Here is a 16246-nt window from a genome sequence, read left to right as displayed (position 1 = left end):
AACATGAAACAAAAAGTACAGGAGTAAACATACTCACCCATGTATCCAACTGTCCCTACCCGGCCCTTGATGGTTTCTCCATCTGGCACATGGATGGCCAGACCCAGGTCTGATATTCTGATATGACCTAAATACCAAAACAAAGAAACAGGACAGAAACTCCAACTTAGGCATGTGTTCTCAAAATAATAATTGCCTTAAGTAACACTTTTTTTTTCCTTTTTAAGCTTGGGTTTATTATCTCAACTATAACTTTCTAAGTAGACATACATAAAACATACATACATATATAATTTGTTCTTATGTCTGCGGTATAATCTATATAATTTAATATTTAAATGAAAGCAGCACTTATTTTAATCAAATAAAGTAATGTCTGATCCAGAGGAAAATATATTTCTTGTTTTTATGCATGTCAAAACAGAGACTTCTTTAAATGTAATTTTTTATACCAAATCTCACATCAGTGCTGATAGAGTCAGATCGCCCTCTGGTGTTCAAAAGCAGAAAATGTATTTCACAATTATCTAGCATCAAAATCATGTGTAAGATAAGTATTCCAGGAAAAGTTACCAGGCAAGAAATTTGTTTTACAATAGTTTTATTAAAAGTGAAATACGCTTGTTTTTATTCAAAAACGGCAAATGCAAACATCTTAAATTAATTTGAACCATTTTTCTTTAAATAAAAAATTGTTTTTTTATTTGAATTGTAAGAGTTTTAATAAATATATTAAAACTTACAAATAACTATTTCAAAAAAATAAGTTTGTATTTGCTGTTATAACCTCAAAACTATTATCTTTTAGGAATTATTTTTGCCCATTAAAACCCATAAAAATTACCTGAAAAAGGTGACGTCTCCATTTCAAGAAGTATAAAAATAACCCAGCATCTTTATCAGTGGATTACAGCTCAATTTACATGACACGTATGCTCTCTGTTTATCTATCACAGTATATAAGAGAACCTGTGGGTCAGACTCACCGTGGTCATCTAGCAGGATGTTTTCTGGCTTCAGATCCCTGAGTGACGGAATGAAAAAATGCATTCACAGAGTCAGAGAGGGGCCAAATGAATAAGATGAAGTTGGTTTTAGTTTTTAATGGAGCTCACCTGTAGACGATCCGCTCTTGGTGCAGGTCCTCCAGACCGCAGCAGATCTCTGCAGCATAAAACACGGCTCTCTTCTCATCAAAGCCTGCCTCTCCCATGTGGTAGATGTGAAACTTGAGGTCTCCGCCATTCATCAATGTCAGCACGAGACACAGCGCATCTTTCGTTTCGTAAGCATACGCTAAACTTACCTGGACAGAAACCAACTCTGATTTAGAGATTATGTCACATGGAAACTTTCATAGGTTAGTGGGCCATAAAGGACAACTGAAACCTAACCATAAATTCAATTTTAAAAATCATATCTTCCAACCTGACTGACAAAAGAACAGAGAAAATTGAAGTTATAAAGTACAGAAAATTAAAAAACAAAAACTAAACAGCTTAAGTGCTAGGAAAAAATCAAGTGATAATACTAATGATGTATATCATTTGTTACGGGGTTGCACGTTGGACTGTTATTAAGGCAGCCAGAATGTTCAATCCCCTGACAGTCTGGTCAACTTTTACACTGGGTTCACCCCAGCTACTTGATACATTGTTATGATTTTTTTTAAATAAAGCAGCAAATATTAAACTAATATTTTTGGTCTATATGCAAAGAGTAAAGAATGAGTCAAAAACATAAAAAAAGCCTGATTTGATATTTATTTTGCAGTGTATTTTCAAGATTTATGAAAAGCACTTTTACATCAAGTTGCCTTATTCTATTTATCTGTCTAATTATTATGATTCAGAATCAAATAAAATATACTTACAATTAGTTATTTTAATCAAGGGACAGATGATCTCAAAGGAACTGGAAGAATTTATTTAGTTATGTTATTGACTTATACTGACAGAGGAATGAAATCGTCCCATTACAGGGTTGAATTTAAAGCAACCTTAGTGACAAAGAAGTTCTTATGCATGTTTCTTATGCATGTTTGGTATTTCATGCATAAGGTGGGGAGACATATTTTCTTGGAGGTTCAAAAAGTCCTTCAATGCATGCAGTGTTCAAAAACAAATGTTTTTGTGGTATATTTTTAGTAACCTGAGACCCCAAAATATAACAAATTCAGAGAATCACCCACCTAAATAATTTTAAAACAATGTAACTAACAACGCAAACTGACAGATAATGCTGAAGAGTTAAAAGAAAGTAAACAGAAAACAAAATTTCCCCAAAATGAAAATCACATTTCTTACATCATTAAATAAATACCCTCTCAAATAGCAAAAGTTGTAGGCAACTCTGAAGGCAAAAGTTCAAATGCATCTAACCGTGTTCTGAAATTCATGGATAGCTAACAGTGAAGCTAAAGCATTTGCTAAACATCTCTCACAAATAAAAAAGAACATAACACAGATAGAATACAAAGCTTAAGAAGAAGTCAAGCACATAATCAAAATACTAAAGCTAAAAATAACAAGAAATTATAATTGCGCTGCAAATGGTGTAGATATCTAACGAGAAGCTAAAGTTACAAAGACTGCTGATCATGTACCTGCAGCTGAAAATGGGTAATGTAAAAGGGAAGGAGTAACAGAAAATTAACTTAAAGAGAAACTGAGAAGGAAATGAGACTAACTATAAATTGAGATTTAATCGAACTGTTTAAGTCCTTAGAAATTGCTAATAGCTAAATACAAAGCTCAGGCTGTGGAAGATTAAAAAAGAAGTGTACAGCGTAAAATAATTAAATCAAAGTAGAAAAAAAATCCATATATATATATATATATATATATATATATATATATATATATATATATATATATATACACACACACATATATACACATATGCTTGCTATTTACGAAATATGAATTCGTAAATAGCAAGCAAAGATGATTTAGACAACTCTTAGTGAAAAATGTACTTTCAGATTTTGTAGCTTTTGCACATTTAAACAAAATTCAACTCAGCAAGTTGTGATCTTTTCTGGTGTTAGTTTTTTATTGTTGTTTTTGTTAATTAAAACAACAGTATTTCAATCCATGATATAAAAAGAATAGAGAAACAGGTAGTAGGAACATTTTTAAGGCCATGTTTTGTTTATTTTTTCAGTTCAAAACCCTCTGTCTCTGAGCATAACTGTTCCTGTGGTAACTTCATTTTGCCTCAGTGTGGCAGTATTTCACTGTATAAATAACATGATTGTTCAGAGACACTTACAACAAATCTGCTGTTGACTTTCTCCAGAATCTGCTTCTCATTGAGTGCCATCGACTCTCCTTTCCTTTTCTTTATTCTCTTCTTTTCCAGCTTTTTGCAGGCATACATTTTCCCCGTGGCCCGTACCTGACATGCACACACCTGTGAGCAATGGAAAGAAAAGGAAGAAATCTATTAGACTAAACAGAATCAAAAGCATTAATTAAAAAGCAGAGGTTTAATTAGTTGGTTTGACTGCTATTTGTGTTACCACAACAATGTCACGCAGAAAAAACAACTGCGATGGCCATAAAGAAACTACTGTTATCATCTAACAACTTTAGCTTGACCCGAATTGAGTAATGAAACTGGGCAATGATTCACCACAATCCTAAATATTTGCTACCATTTGCAGCACAGAAGCCAACACAGAAGTTTAACCCTGACCCCTGTGTCTTTTCATGTCCCTCATTGTCTTATGACTCAATGCTCTTACATTTAATCTGCTATCACCCTGGGACCAGAATGGAATCAAAAAGACCTCTGCTTATTACACAAATATGCTATACAGAGAAGCCATTCATCAGAGTTTAATAGGATTCAGACGTCAGTGGTGGAGTTCCTCTTTTCAGATGCCAATGACATGATTTGGTTAGAAGTGCTGCACCTCCCTGCACATTTATCTAGACAAGGAAACATTTTGGGACCAGCAAGAGACAAAATTTTGGCTGCTTTGCTTTTAATTTGAAATATAAAACATGCTCATACTGAATATAAATATAGGAATTAGGGACTTAAGAAACAGCATTTTCCTTTTCTGTATAATTCAACATGCAGGGAAGAAATGTGGTGCTAAACACTTTGTGTTTGACCCAAATCTAGTAGAATACAGTCAGTACTCACCTCCCCGAAACCTCCTTTTCCTAAAACTCGGTACTGTCTGAACGTGTTTTTAGTCACCGGCTGCCTGTTGGACAAAGATAGACAATTACTTATATTACACAAGTAGTATGCAGCAGTGGATCCCAGGTATTTGTGGAGTTAGAGATCACATGTGCCTACAAATAGGTATTTGAAACCCCTTCTAAAATGTTTAGTACAGCCTATTTTAATAGTTAAAACAATAAATATACCAGAATATGCATTAAAATGGCACAACAACAGCAGCCAACATCCACAGTCTACCTTTTCTCTGCTCTTGGGTGCTTAGCCAATCAATGTCAAGAAAAATAAATGGCACTTCTTGATTGGGTGGTTTGCAAATGCTAGCCGATAGCATGTCAAGTAGCATTGTCTGAGTATGTTACCCCACAAAGCTGCATTTTTTTTGTAAAAACTTTTGTTTTACTCTACAAAAATAAAGCTGAAACTAGGCAAGTTTTCCAGAAATTACTTGAAGTCACACACCAGAGAAAACACCATATATACCTGACATATACATAGGCGGTGGTACCACTCTGTAGTTTTTTCACTTTGCTTGTGATTGTTAAAAAAAACTTTGGGGTTGTTGCTGCCAAGGGTTGGCAAAAACTGTTTCTTGTATTTATGTATGTTACCTTTGTGTGCTAATAAATCTCCTTTGATGATCTGAAACATTTAGGTGTGACTAAATAAGCAAAAACAGGAGAAATCTGTGGGGTGTTCAGATACTTTTCCCTGGACGGTATGTTCTAATTATCCAGAGCAAAGTTCACCGAAATGATCAAATCTGAAGTCAGAACTGGAAACTCAAAGGGTGAGGTTTAGACTTTCATACTATTTTATCATCTTTATCAGCCTAAGAAGATTTTAGTTGAGCGTTTTGCTTTGTTTCTTATTTCTGGCAGAAATCCTCACAGGTAAACATTTCTCCTCTGCTTAGCTATGGTTTCCCTTCGGTGATGATGAAGTATTTCTGGAAACACACTGATACATGAGTCAGTGCAATTGTGGGTAATAGTTTGTGGACCCAGACAGCTACAGAATGTGCACATCAAACATTCAGCTTTTGAGCTACAACATCTGATTCTGTGTTAGGTTTTATGAACTGCATCTGTCAGCAAATGCTTTAATTATTAGAGTTTCTAATAAAGCAGAAAAATGACCAAACAAGCAATTTAATGTTGCAATTTAAGTGTCTTTTTCTGATTATTTTCTTTGATTTTGTCAGGTAATTTATTTTCACTAGCTTTGATATATTATTTTAAATTATCAGAATTTTCACATTTGCAAATTTTTTTAGATAACTTAATTTTCATAAAACTCCTAATCTTTAGTATTACCATTTGTTTTTGTTGAATGCTAATCTAAATCACTGGTGTTTTACATATGACCCTTTATTGGGCAGGTAAGGGGGTCTTTAAGAATACATATATTGAATTAGCAAGGGTTACTTTTGTAACCTTTGCCTACAGGGGATAAGCTTGTGTCTGTTGATGCTAGTAGGCTTGCCTTCCAACTATTAGTGTTCAGTTGAAGCTCGGTTCAACCTAGCCTTTAGCCTAGATCTATTCCTCCTTTGAATTCATATTCTTTTATTTCAGCTACCAAGCAGAATCAAACTAAAAGAAAGAAACAGTCATAAAACAGGCAGCCCATGTTAATGTTCAGCCTTAGAACAGAGTGTTCTAAGACAGACTGCACTGTATTGGACAAACTGTAAAGAATTTGCACTGTGCTTCAGTATGAAAGTCAAGTTAGCTTTCCTCCTGTGTCTGGCCTCACAGAATTTCTTTGTGGACGAGATGCTGCAGATACCTAAACTTGCAATACCTAAACTTGTAAATGTTTATTATTGTAAATGAAAATGTCAAAAACCCAGATACAGTACTTGAGAGATGCATCAACTATTGCTCTTTGGGAATCACCTTGTTATAGTTAGAATGAGAAAGTGTGTGTCTGTCCTCTGTGGGACATTTAACTCCTCTAATTCTGAGGACATGAATCTCACTATAAAAGGATCAGTTTTTTCATAGAGGCGTCTTGTTCAAGAGACAAGCATATGATAAAGTGATTGGGATTTAGCTCGAGTAGAGAAATCCTTACTCTGTGGTAAAGAATTAGCAGAGCTGAAAGGTGAAATTCTTAATTTTATGTCTGTTTATGTCCCAACCTTCACCAATGGTCATGGGATATGAATCATGACTGAAAAACAAGATCCCTGATTCAAAGCAGCTAAAAAGAGTGGCTTGGCTCACACTTAGAGACCAAGTAGAGCTGCTGGTCACACTGGTCCTCTGCATCAGAAGCAATCAGTACTGGAGGTCAGAGATGCATCCAGGTGAGCTCCCTTTGAAGGTTTTCCAGACCTCTCTGAAGTGGCTATATATCTCTTATGGGAAGCTGGGAAGTGCTGCTGAGAAGACAGATGTCTGCTACCTGTAGCCTGGCCGTTGTCTTTCTATGCAATTCTGCTCAATTCCTCAGGATGGATCTCATGCAGGCCAACCAGCATAGAAGTTGTGAACAATGTTGAGTTTCTCCACTGCCATTGAGGTGGAGAAACAAGGAGTACAAGGAGTAGTGATCCCTTGTACTTTTCTGGAAATATTCACACTTATCAGGCCAAACCATATAGAGCAATATCATATCACTGGTCAATCTATCCACCAAATTGCTATATTTTCCTTTTGTGTTGTATTTATATTCTTTGTTTTGTATTTATATTCTTATTACATTTACTGTGTACCTTGTATTTAATTTGTATTTTTTTTTGTATTCTTTTGCGTATAATAATGGCAGTGGAAGAAGTAAATATAGCCATTCTGTATTGGCCATGCTTGGAAATACTGACCAATTACTGTCGGAGTAAGTGGAATGTTTATTACTGGCACAGTTGGTCCTACTCCTCGTGAGATGCTGCAATGCTCAGAACTCTCTGGAGCAGAGGTCAGCAACCCAACATGTTGAAAGAGCCATATTGGACCCAAAAACCAAATCTGTTTGGAGCCGCAAAAAAGTAAAAGCCTTATGTAAGGCTTATAATGAAGGCAAAACAGGCTCTAAGTGTTTATATTAGCGTATTATCAAAATGACTAAGTGTATATATAATTAGTATTCATGATTAAATGTTTATTTTCCCTGCAGTGCGTCCTGGAAGGAATGACGCACCACGTGACTCTTCTGTTGTACGGTGGTGCTTTAAGTTTAACTCGGAAAATCTGCCCCCAAATGCAGTTTGCATAACACTGTCAAATGTGTGATCAAAAAAACAACAAACAGCAGCCTTTTGAAAATGTAAAGTATATAAAATTAAATTAATAGAGTTTAAGTTCAATTTCTGTGCAAATGCCAAGCAAGTCAGTACAATAATAACACATAGCAGCTTCCGCTTATCTTTTGACACGCAGCCATGAGCAACCTGACCGGAGCAACGAAACAAATAATATCGCTAAGTGTCATTCCAAATATATACCGATGAAAATTACTGTATCATTTATATCTATCTGTATGTTTTCAGTTCTTTTTTTTATTTTTTATTTGTAGGTTCAGCTTTTATTAAGGTGCGCTCCGTAAAGTACGGTACTCTTTTAGTTATTTGACAACTTGTTGTTACAGAGCAAACATTCAGGCAATCCTTCCACACTGGCAACGAATGCAGATGATTCGGTCCAAGAATTGTAAAATTGAATATTTCTTCTACACGGTTTTATAGCATTGGAAAATGTTAAGAATGATTGTGTTGTGTTTGTCCTCCTACAGAAGCCATATTAAAACAAAAACTATATTTCCCACCCCCATTTTTTCCCATATTCAAACATTTTTGATGAAGCTCCAAAGACACACAAAGAGCCACTAGGGCAGCGCTAAAGAGCCGCATGCAGCTCCGGAGCCGCGGGTTGCCGACCCCTGCTCTGGAGGAACCATGTAGACCTCCTCAAAAGGAAACAACTTTGGAACAATCAAAAGGAGCTGATCAATGACCCTCGGTGTAGCAACTGTTGACTTTTTGAATATAATAACTATATGATTCAACTTCTAAAAAGCAGAAATGAAAAGACTTATTTTATAGTCATCTGAAGCAGGTTGTCCATTACAGTGGAAATCTCCACATCTCTATGGTTCTTGTTGTAAGACAATTGAAAGCTTCTGATGTAAAGAAACAAAACTTGTCTTTTGTAGAGGCCGCTGGAAACAAGAAGCCAAAAGAGCAAATTTCAACTTATTTTTTCTGGTAAGTTGTCTTTGGTTGAGATCTGTGGTAAAAGATGACACATTCCTCTGAACATGTTCAGGTACTGGTCTAAAACTGAGCAAATAAAAACTTGTAGATAGCTGTTGATCAAAACCAATTGCTGAACACCTGGAAGAACCAACAACTCTCTTGGTCCATATGTTTTAAAATTTAAATTTCACACCTGGTTTGAATCTTGACTGGATTCATGAAGACAAACGATTCTCTTAATCAACATCAGACCCCAATTTGGTTCCTCCTGGGATCATCTCTTCCACTTCATCCCCCTCTGGATCAGTTTGATCATTCAAGCAGGTGAATAAACAGGTCTCTGGGGTTTACGCTCATTAAAACCATGAGTCATTTACTAATTAAGCAAGCCTTGGATTGGGAAACTGCTGCTTGTTAGCAAGTGTTTTTTCCTGTTTGTTTTGTTTTCTACCCTGATGCTTGTGAAGCTCTTCAGGTTTAAACTGCAGCATTAAGGCTTTCTGTTGCCAACCAGAATCAGATTTTAGTTATACTCCAGAAACATGCTTGGTCTTGCTGGAGACACTTGGTAAAACCAACACAATAATGAGGTAAGGCACAACTCTAATCCAAGATTCCTAGATGTTTGCCATTACAGTGAGTCCCATAGCCTCCATCCAGACTGTTAGCTTTCAGGTGTCACTGGATATCTGGAGTCATCCATTTTCACATCAGTGATGTCCTAGTGTTTTAAGATTACTTACAACTCTTGTTCTCATCACCTGAAACTCAAAAATGATTTGTTTGTCCTTCAACCCCCAAGAGACATTAGTAATTGCAGTTAGAAACCCCAAAGGAATAACACAAGGAAAGATGGTCTTTGTGTTGAATTTTGCTTCAGACCAACAGACTCCAGAATAAGCAGGTGCCCTGTTGGATCATGACCAACGATGACCTGAGACATTAGCCACTGAAACAAGCTACTTTTGTAGAAAATGGTGAGGAGATTGGAGAAGAACCTCAGCTCAGAATCAATTTCAGGCTGTGAATTGGGGGATTAAATTTCCAGGTTCATCCAACTACAAGGAGAACTTCAAAGAGAATAAGAGGAACTGTACATTCACTAACCACTTTATTGGGTACACCTGTTAACAGATCCTCCAAATCAGCCAATCACATGGCAGCAACACTTTGGCATCTAGAATCAACATAGACATCATGCAAATCATCCTCAGAGTGGAGATTAAAAGAAATTTAAAGCCCCTTCTCCATTGTTAAGTCTTGCTCAAGCCAGTTAATATCTGGTTCGGTTCTAGCCAAGTTGGGTGTGTCTGTGTTTGCAGTGTGTTCCTCACTGGGCATGAATTTGGCCAGGAATGTGGGCTGTGGTTGCACGTGTGCTCTTGGGCGGCCAGTTTATCCAAAATATCTAGGTATACTTGCTGTAGCGGGCTGTCCATTTCAGTTCACACTGTATGTGCTTTTCAGCCACAATTGATAAAAAGGTTTACACCTGAATGGTTTACCATGATATCTATTTGGATCCAGGAAAAGCTCCATGACTGGAAAGAAACACTCATTTGCCTTTTCCTTTATTTTTCGACCTTCTTACAGTTAGTGTATGGGAATTCACCAACTGATTTCAATATATTATCCAAATTAAATGCTAAAAACTCAACTGAACCTGAGACCATCTATGCATCCCAAGGCACTCTGAGGCCAGAAATTAAAAAAAAAAAATGTTTCTGGAGACCTTTGAATCTAATCTTGCCATGTAAATTAATAATTTTTGCCTTATTTTGTATCTAATATAAGCCAAAAGCCCCTGCAAAACTGAATAGTAGTTTTTGCTGCAGAGCCTCCTGCAGGCAGGGAATGAGACCATTAGTGGAAGAACAGCCTTAATTAACTGCCGTTTTGGTCAAAATTTCACTTATTTTCCATTATAGCAATTAAATTAGGCAACAAATTCACAATTAGTCAAGGGAAGCAATAGATCTGGAGAAATTAATCAGATCTCTTAATAAACTGATGGGGAAAAAAGTATTGAAATGCAAAACATTATTATCAGCCTGCTAATTGATGCATTAAATATTGACAAAATTATTTAGTGACAATAAAGTTATTTGTGGCTTATAGATAGATTTAATTCAGAATGTGCATTTGGTGAATCTGAATAAATTCACTTGTAATGAAGCGAGTTATTTAGTGATTATATGTTGACCTCTGCCTATATTAATGAATTTTGGTTATAAAATAAAGTTTGGAAAAACTCATATTTTTCTAAAGTTTTCTTTTCGCCTATTTTTTCATATGTGGAAAGTACTGAAAAATAAATTTAGGAATTTTTTCCCCATTGCAGCTGGTGGTTTTAAATTTGCTTTTTTTAATGTTTTCAATTACAAATCAGATTGAGTAGGATTATTGTAGGTGTCTTGCATAGACACATAGAATTGAATAATAACCCGACCTGCTGGATCCCTTTATTATTGGTAAAAGTAAAGGAAAACCATCTGCTGCAACAAACTCTTACTGCTGAATTTAACAGAAAAGTGAATGCTTTCCATTAGACAATTTCCAACTTGTCTTTTGAAATGTGTCATGGTGGTGGTGTTGTAACCCAGAGGAGAACAGGAAACTGTGAGGCAACTTTCTCTGAGCGTGTTGCTACTCGTACCATGTTTGGGAAAGAAAAAAACAGTTAGAAAGCCTTACCTCTCCAGCCACTTCCACTGCAGGAACCTGTTGAAGTACATGCTGTCAAGGTAATCAGCAAAAGGTGCCACGCTCAGGTAGTCATGTATCAATCTGAAAGAAAAAAAAAAAACAACAAAAAAACAAAATGAGAGGTAGTGAATTCAACTTTTCTTTAGGTTGCTGGTTTTAGACTTAATCGTCTGAAATCAAAAATGTTAATTCTGGAGGGTAAAAATAATTAAAATGGATTAAAGTGAAGTGAAACTAGTTGAATTTAAGAATTAATTGTCATCTGAGAAAGGAGCCAAACTTTGGGATAATTTTACCTTTTGTTTGATTTTCTGTTCATACTTTTAAGTTTCTTCAAATACAACATCAGATTATATAAATTCACTCATTCACATTAATTTATATTTTGTGCATTTCTTATTAATTTTGAGTTTGTCCTTCAATTTGTGGTTTGCTGCTCACTTTAGTGTTAGAAAAACTCAAACAAAATTTGACCAAATCTTTACTGGACTGGCTATAATCTGATAATTGGAGGCGAAACATCACATGTTGTTTCTGCAATTAATGAAGACGTGAGACAACCCTGCCCTTTCTGAAGCTCCATAACTCAGCAGTACTTTAGAGGAGAAATGCCACTCAGTTTAAGTGAGTCAAAGGAAATTCATCTTTACCTGACTGAATTAGGTAACCACGTTTTTACACATCACAGTTTTAGATTTTACATATTTTCTCCAGGAAATGTTCAGTTCAGATAGGGATGATGTCACACAAAACATTTTTTTTAAACATTCAGAAACTTTTTAATTTTAAATACCATTGTTGTACAGTTTATACATACAATTTTAGAGCTTTCTGTCTACTTTTCCCCAGTATGTCTCAGACATTTGCTTTTATGTAAAATTTGTTAGAATTGCACAGAGATCACACCAAAACTTTTGATTCATTCCCTCGATATTAAAGTTTGCCTTTTCTTTTTCAATTGAAATTGAATGGTATATTTAGCCCATCATGTCTCCAACACATAAAACACTTCAGCCACAATAAAAGTTCGATCTGAGGCCAAACAGTCCGGACATAGTGAAAACTGTAAGACATCTAAACTCTAATCTCTAAACTTCGTTTCCATGTTTGGCCATCTGGTTAGAAAATACAACTGTGCAACTTCAGATTTTTTATAGAGGAGACTTTGGGATTTTTTAAAAGCGTTCTAAATTTTGTACCAAACCACTTTTCACAAACATAAATCACAAAGTACAATCAACCTTAAAACCAAACAAAACATAAAACCAACATAAGAAACACAATAAAATCAAGAGATAGAAGCCTGGGAAAATAAAAATGTCTTTAGTTGCTTTTTAAAAACCTCTACAGAGTCAGCAAAATGGAGCTGCATGGGCAAACTGTTCCACAGTCTTGGGGCCACTGACTTGGGGCCATCAACTTGTGATCAACCATTTTTTATTCTCTGTAAATTTTTAACTTCCTGGTTCAACGTTGGACCTTTTTTTTTGCAGCAGAAAGACATTATAGCCATCAAAACAAGATTGAATTCCAAGAACTGAGATCAAATTATGAACATTGTAAATACATTTCATGTGAAACAGTTTAATTCAGCATGGGTAATAGATGGCCTGAATTGTAATGAAAAAATTTGATTCTTACTTGTCATTTAGAGTCATGGGATTCACAGATCTAATGAAATTTATAGACCACACACACTTTAAAGGAGTTTAGGTGAATCTTTCGAAACAGGAAGTTAGTTATTTTGGTCTTTGTTAATGGTGGCTGTTTATCTGGCTGCTGATATAAACGCTCTAATTGATTTCTACAAGGCCATACTGATGTAAAAGAAATAAGACAAATATTTTTTTCAGGTAATTTTATTTACAATCTATTTTATTTATGGTTTCATCATGTGTGGTTTTTATTTATTTTTTTTTTGCTGTTTTTGGTTGGTGTGTTTTATTATGGATATTTAAAATATCTTCCTGTTCCAGTGTTAAGTGTTTCTTACAAAATTAAAAATGTATTTATCTTTGACAGTGAGAATTTGCATTATTATGCCATTATCAAAAGATTACATGAGAAACATCTCAAAACAATATTAATAATTTGGGGAACAAATTATTCCAGAAAACTTATAGTGTCAGCTCTGTTTGAAGTTAAACGGACTTTTATTTTTCTCTTTTGTATTTTTTAATGAATTAGAATAAGTTTTCAAAATTTGATAACAGGTTTTCATTTGAACATTGGTGTATCGTTTAATCTGTGAATACTTCTCCCATAAGAAGGATTTCAGAAGTATCCACAGGCCAAAGTTTAACTTTTTGTTAAAGACAATCTGTTTTTGTCCTTAAAGGTCAAACTGCTTGCTATACACTGATTTTCTAGTCAAACTACAGTTTTGTCATTATTTTAATAAACAATCAGAAAAAAGTGATATCCTGCACTTTTCCTGAATATTGACATAAAGTTAATATTCAAGTCTCAAAAACTGTTCATGTTTTCAGATTTTAGATACAGAAAATATGTTTCCAAAGATTTAGAAAATAATTTTCAAAAAGTTCTTTGAATTTGTGTTGACATAGCTGACAGCAGCCTTTGCATAAACAAATAATTTCCTCTGACATCATTTGTGATGTCAGAGGAACAGTAAATACTCCAACAGTATTTACTGATCTGGCTCAGTCAGAAGATGATGTTTTGGTGACACAACGCTCATAGCCCAAGCCATGAATCTTTAACTGTTACACCCAAATGAAATAATTTTCTTCTTTGCTATTGTTCTTCCCCCTTTCCATCCTTGTTTTTCCTGCATATTAAAGACTTTGTTAAGTTTGGTTAATGGCTTCTCTTAAGCACAAGAGCTTAGCATCACATGCAGCTCAACAGTGTTGAGCCAGAGTTGACTAAAACTTTATTGAAAATGCTCAGGTTTGTAAACCCCTTTTTTTCTCTTAATAAATAAAATGATTTTAGAAAAACCTGCTAATCTATCTATTAAAATCAGTTTGTAACTTAGATTTAGTTTAAGAAACTATGTTTTATGCACATTGGACCCCCATCTATTCACAGACTCAACTCTTCATGGATGTTTTGTGAGAAATAATTGCAGATTGTTTGCAGATACGTCTTTCATAGAGTGCATTTAAATATTAAAATCAATGTAAGAAGCTTAAATATCAAGGCACAATACTATTCAGTATTCAGTAAACTTATTGTCAGTAAATTGGTTTTCCTACAGCTAAGAATAAATAATAAATTTTCTATAATTTACTTGTACTTGTGGGGTTTGTAATCAAAAGAAAAAAAAAACAGTGTCTGAGTGACTGGTAAACAATTTTCTCTACCAGCCACTGTGGTGGAAAAAAATTTTCATTTCCTGGCTGTATACCAAAGAAAGACTATAGATGTTAGCTTCTGCAATAGTGCTAAGACAATTTCACTGAGTGTATCAATGCATATCAAGGAATATTTTATGTTTGGACTATTAAATTTGGTAGTTATAAGAATCTTGAGAGGTGTCTCAAGTATTTGCAGATTTCAACTATTCACTGGCTCTGTGTTGACCGGTTATCTGTCCAGGGTGAAGCCTACCTCTCGTCATTGACCGCTGGAACTGGGCACCAGTACCCCTCCTGACCTCACTAGGGACAAGGATGTATGATAATGGATGAATGGAACTATTCACTGGTGGTTGTGTTCCCTCATCCCACCAGAGATATGGGTGTCCCCCATATCTCTGGGGGACACCAATAGCTACAGTAGTTAATCTGAAAGCAAAACCTTCTGCTTGTATGTAGTGTTCTGCAAGCTAGCAAACAGTCTGATCAGATGTTGGTAATAGTTTCAGGGTTTTTCAGATACATTTTCCAAATGAATATTAATATTTTTAAATTTTACAAAGCAATTGTTTACCTGATTTTGATTTGTAATGAAAGTGGATGCAGAAAATATCTTCGGACATGATTATTTTTCTAGAAAATTATTGTCACATTTTTGCGAATAAGTAAATAATTCCCAGTTGCTTCAACATTCACTGCGACCTTACTTGGTGCAGTCCTTGAAAAGCTCTTTACAGGCTTCCTGCTGTAGCCTCTCTGTACACTGAGTCATCATGGCTGCCTCCATCTCAGAAACATAGTTCCCGGACTGCAGAAAAATACAAACAAGTGAGATTTACAACAACAAAAAATTGCTGTGAACCAGCTGCAGGAGAATCTCATTGACACTGCAAACTTCTGCAAGTTCAGACTCATCTGAAAATACAAAAACAGAAACAAGTCATAGTCAGCAGAAAAATGTCACTGTTTATGATGACAGATATCTTATTTAGATTACTTTTTTTATTCATAACCATAATTCTGTTGTTAGACTAGAGCTGTTTGTGGAGGCAGAAAAAAGAGGAGATGATTGTTTAGTTATTTTTACTTCCAACACATTTCAGATTTTGTTTCTGCTTTTAGGCAATACAAAAAAAATCAGAACAAACATTTAATCTGTAGCTCTGTCAGAAGAATGGAGTTTAGCTATAGAAACTAAACACCAATAATTAGTAATACTATTTATAAATCACCTTTTCACTTAAGCTTACCGTTTCTTGTTATTTAATAATTGTTTTGAGCTAACAGTAGACTTTTTAATTTATATTTTTAGACTTTCCTGAATTTATCCATTCAATATTAATTAATACAATTAAAATTATTAAAGAACAGAATGTCTGTTATTTGGTCAGCCTAAATAAAGTAATATAATTAATAATATAAAACATGTTAAAAGTTAGCATTTGTCAATAAAAACTATTTCTGAACATTAAATTTTATTTAATTGATAAATTATGCAGATATTAAGAATTTTTCATTTAGTTTTTGAAGCCTAAAAAAAAGTTAAAAGCCAATTATAAATGAGAGGTATAAATAACACTTTAACTAGTGAAAAATAGTCAAAATTATTTTCACAATCTGTGCAAAAATCTTTTTAAAAACAATTCATAATTTAACGTGCAAAAATCTCCCCAAAAAAGACATCACTGAATGTCTTGGAAATTAACAGCATAATACATGCAATCAAGTTGAGTAAGTTTATTGATTTACAAATTTTAGATGCATCTAAAATCAAATATTGAATGTTGGTTTGTTTTATGTTAACAGCATTTTTTTATACTGT

The 16246-nt window shown here is 34.6% G+C and overlaps 1 protein-coding gene across 1 annotated transcript in view; it reads right to left on the bottom strand.

Moving 5' to 3' along the window:
* The window catches only part of grk6 (G protein-coupled receptor kinase 6), a 66446-nt gene that overhangs the window by 8307 nt on the left and 41893 nt on the right, over positions 1-16246 (bottom strand). The window contains exons 5-11 of the mRNA XM_055046757.1: positions 15132-15232; positions 11090-11182; positions 4156-4219; positions 3274-3414; positions 1116-1306; positions 987-1024; positions 38-127 (exon numbers count right to left, since the gene is read on the bottom strand). Coding sequence (XP_054902732.1) covers positions 38-127; positions 987-1024; positions 1116-1306; positions 3274-3414; positions 4156-4219; positions 11090-11182; positions 15132-15232 — 718 coding nt within the window. The remainder of the gene's footprint in view (positions 1-37; positions 128-986; positions 1025-1115; positions 1307-3273; positions 3415-4155; positions 4220-11089; positions 11183-15131; positions 15233-16246) is intronic.

The sequence above is a fragment of the Poeciliopsis prolifica genome, unplaced genomic scaffold (assembly GCF_027474105.1).
Source record: "Poeciliopsis prolifica strain line A6 unplaced genomic scaffold, Auburn_PproV2 SCAFFOLD024, whole genome shotgun sequence".
NCBI classification, from domain to species: Eukaryota; Metazoa; Chordata; class Actinopteri; order Cyprinodontiformes; family Poeciliidae; genus Poeciliopsis; species Poeciliopsis prolifica.
Note: the sequence above shows the minus strand (reverse complement) of the source record. Positions and strands in the feature narration are given on the sequence as shown.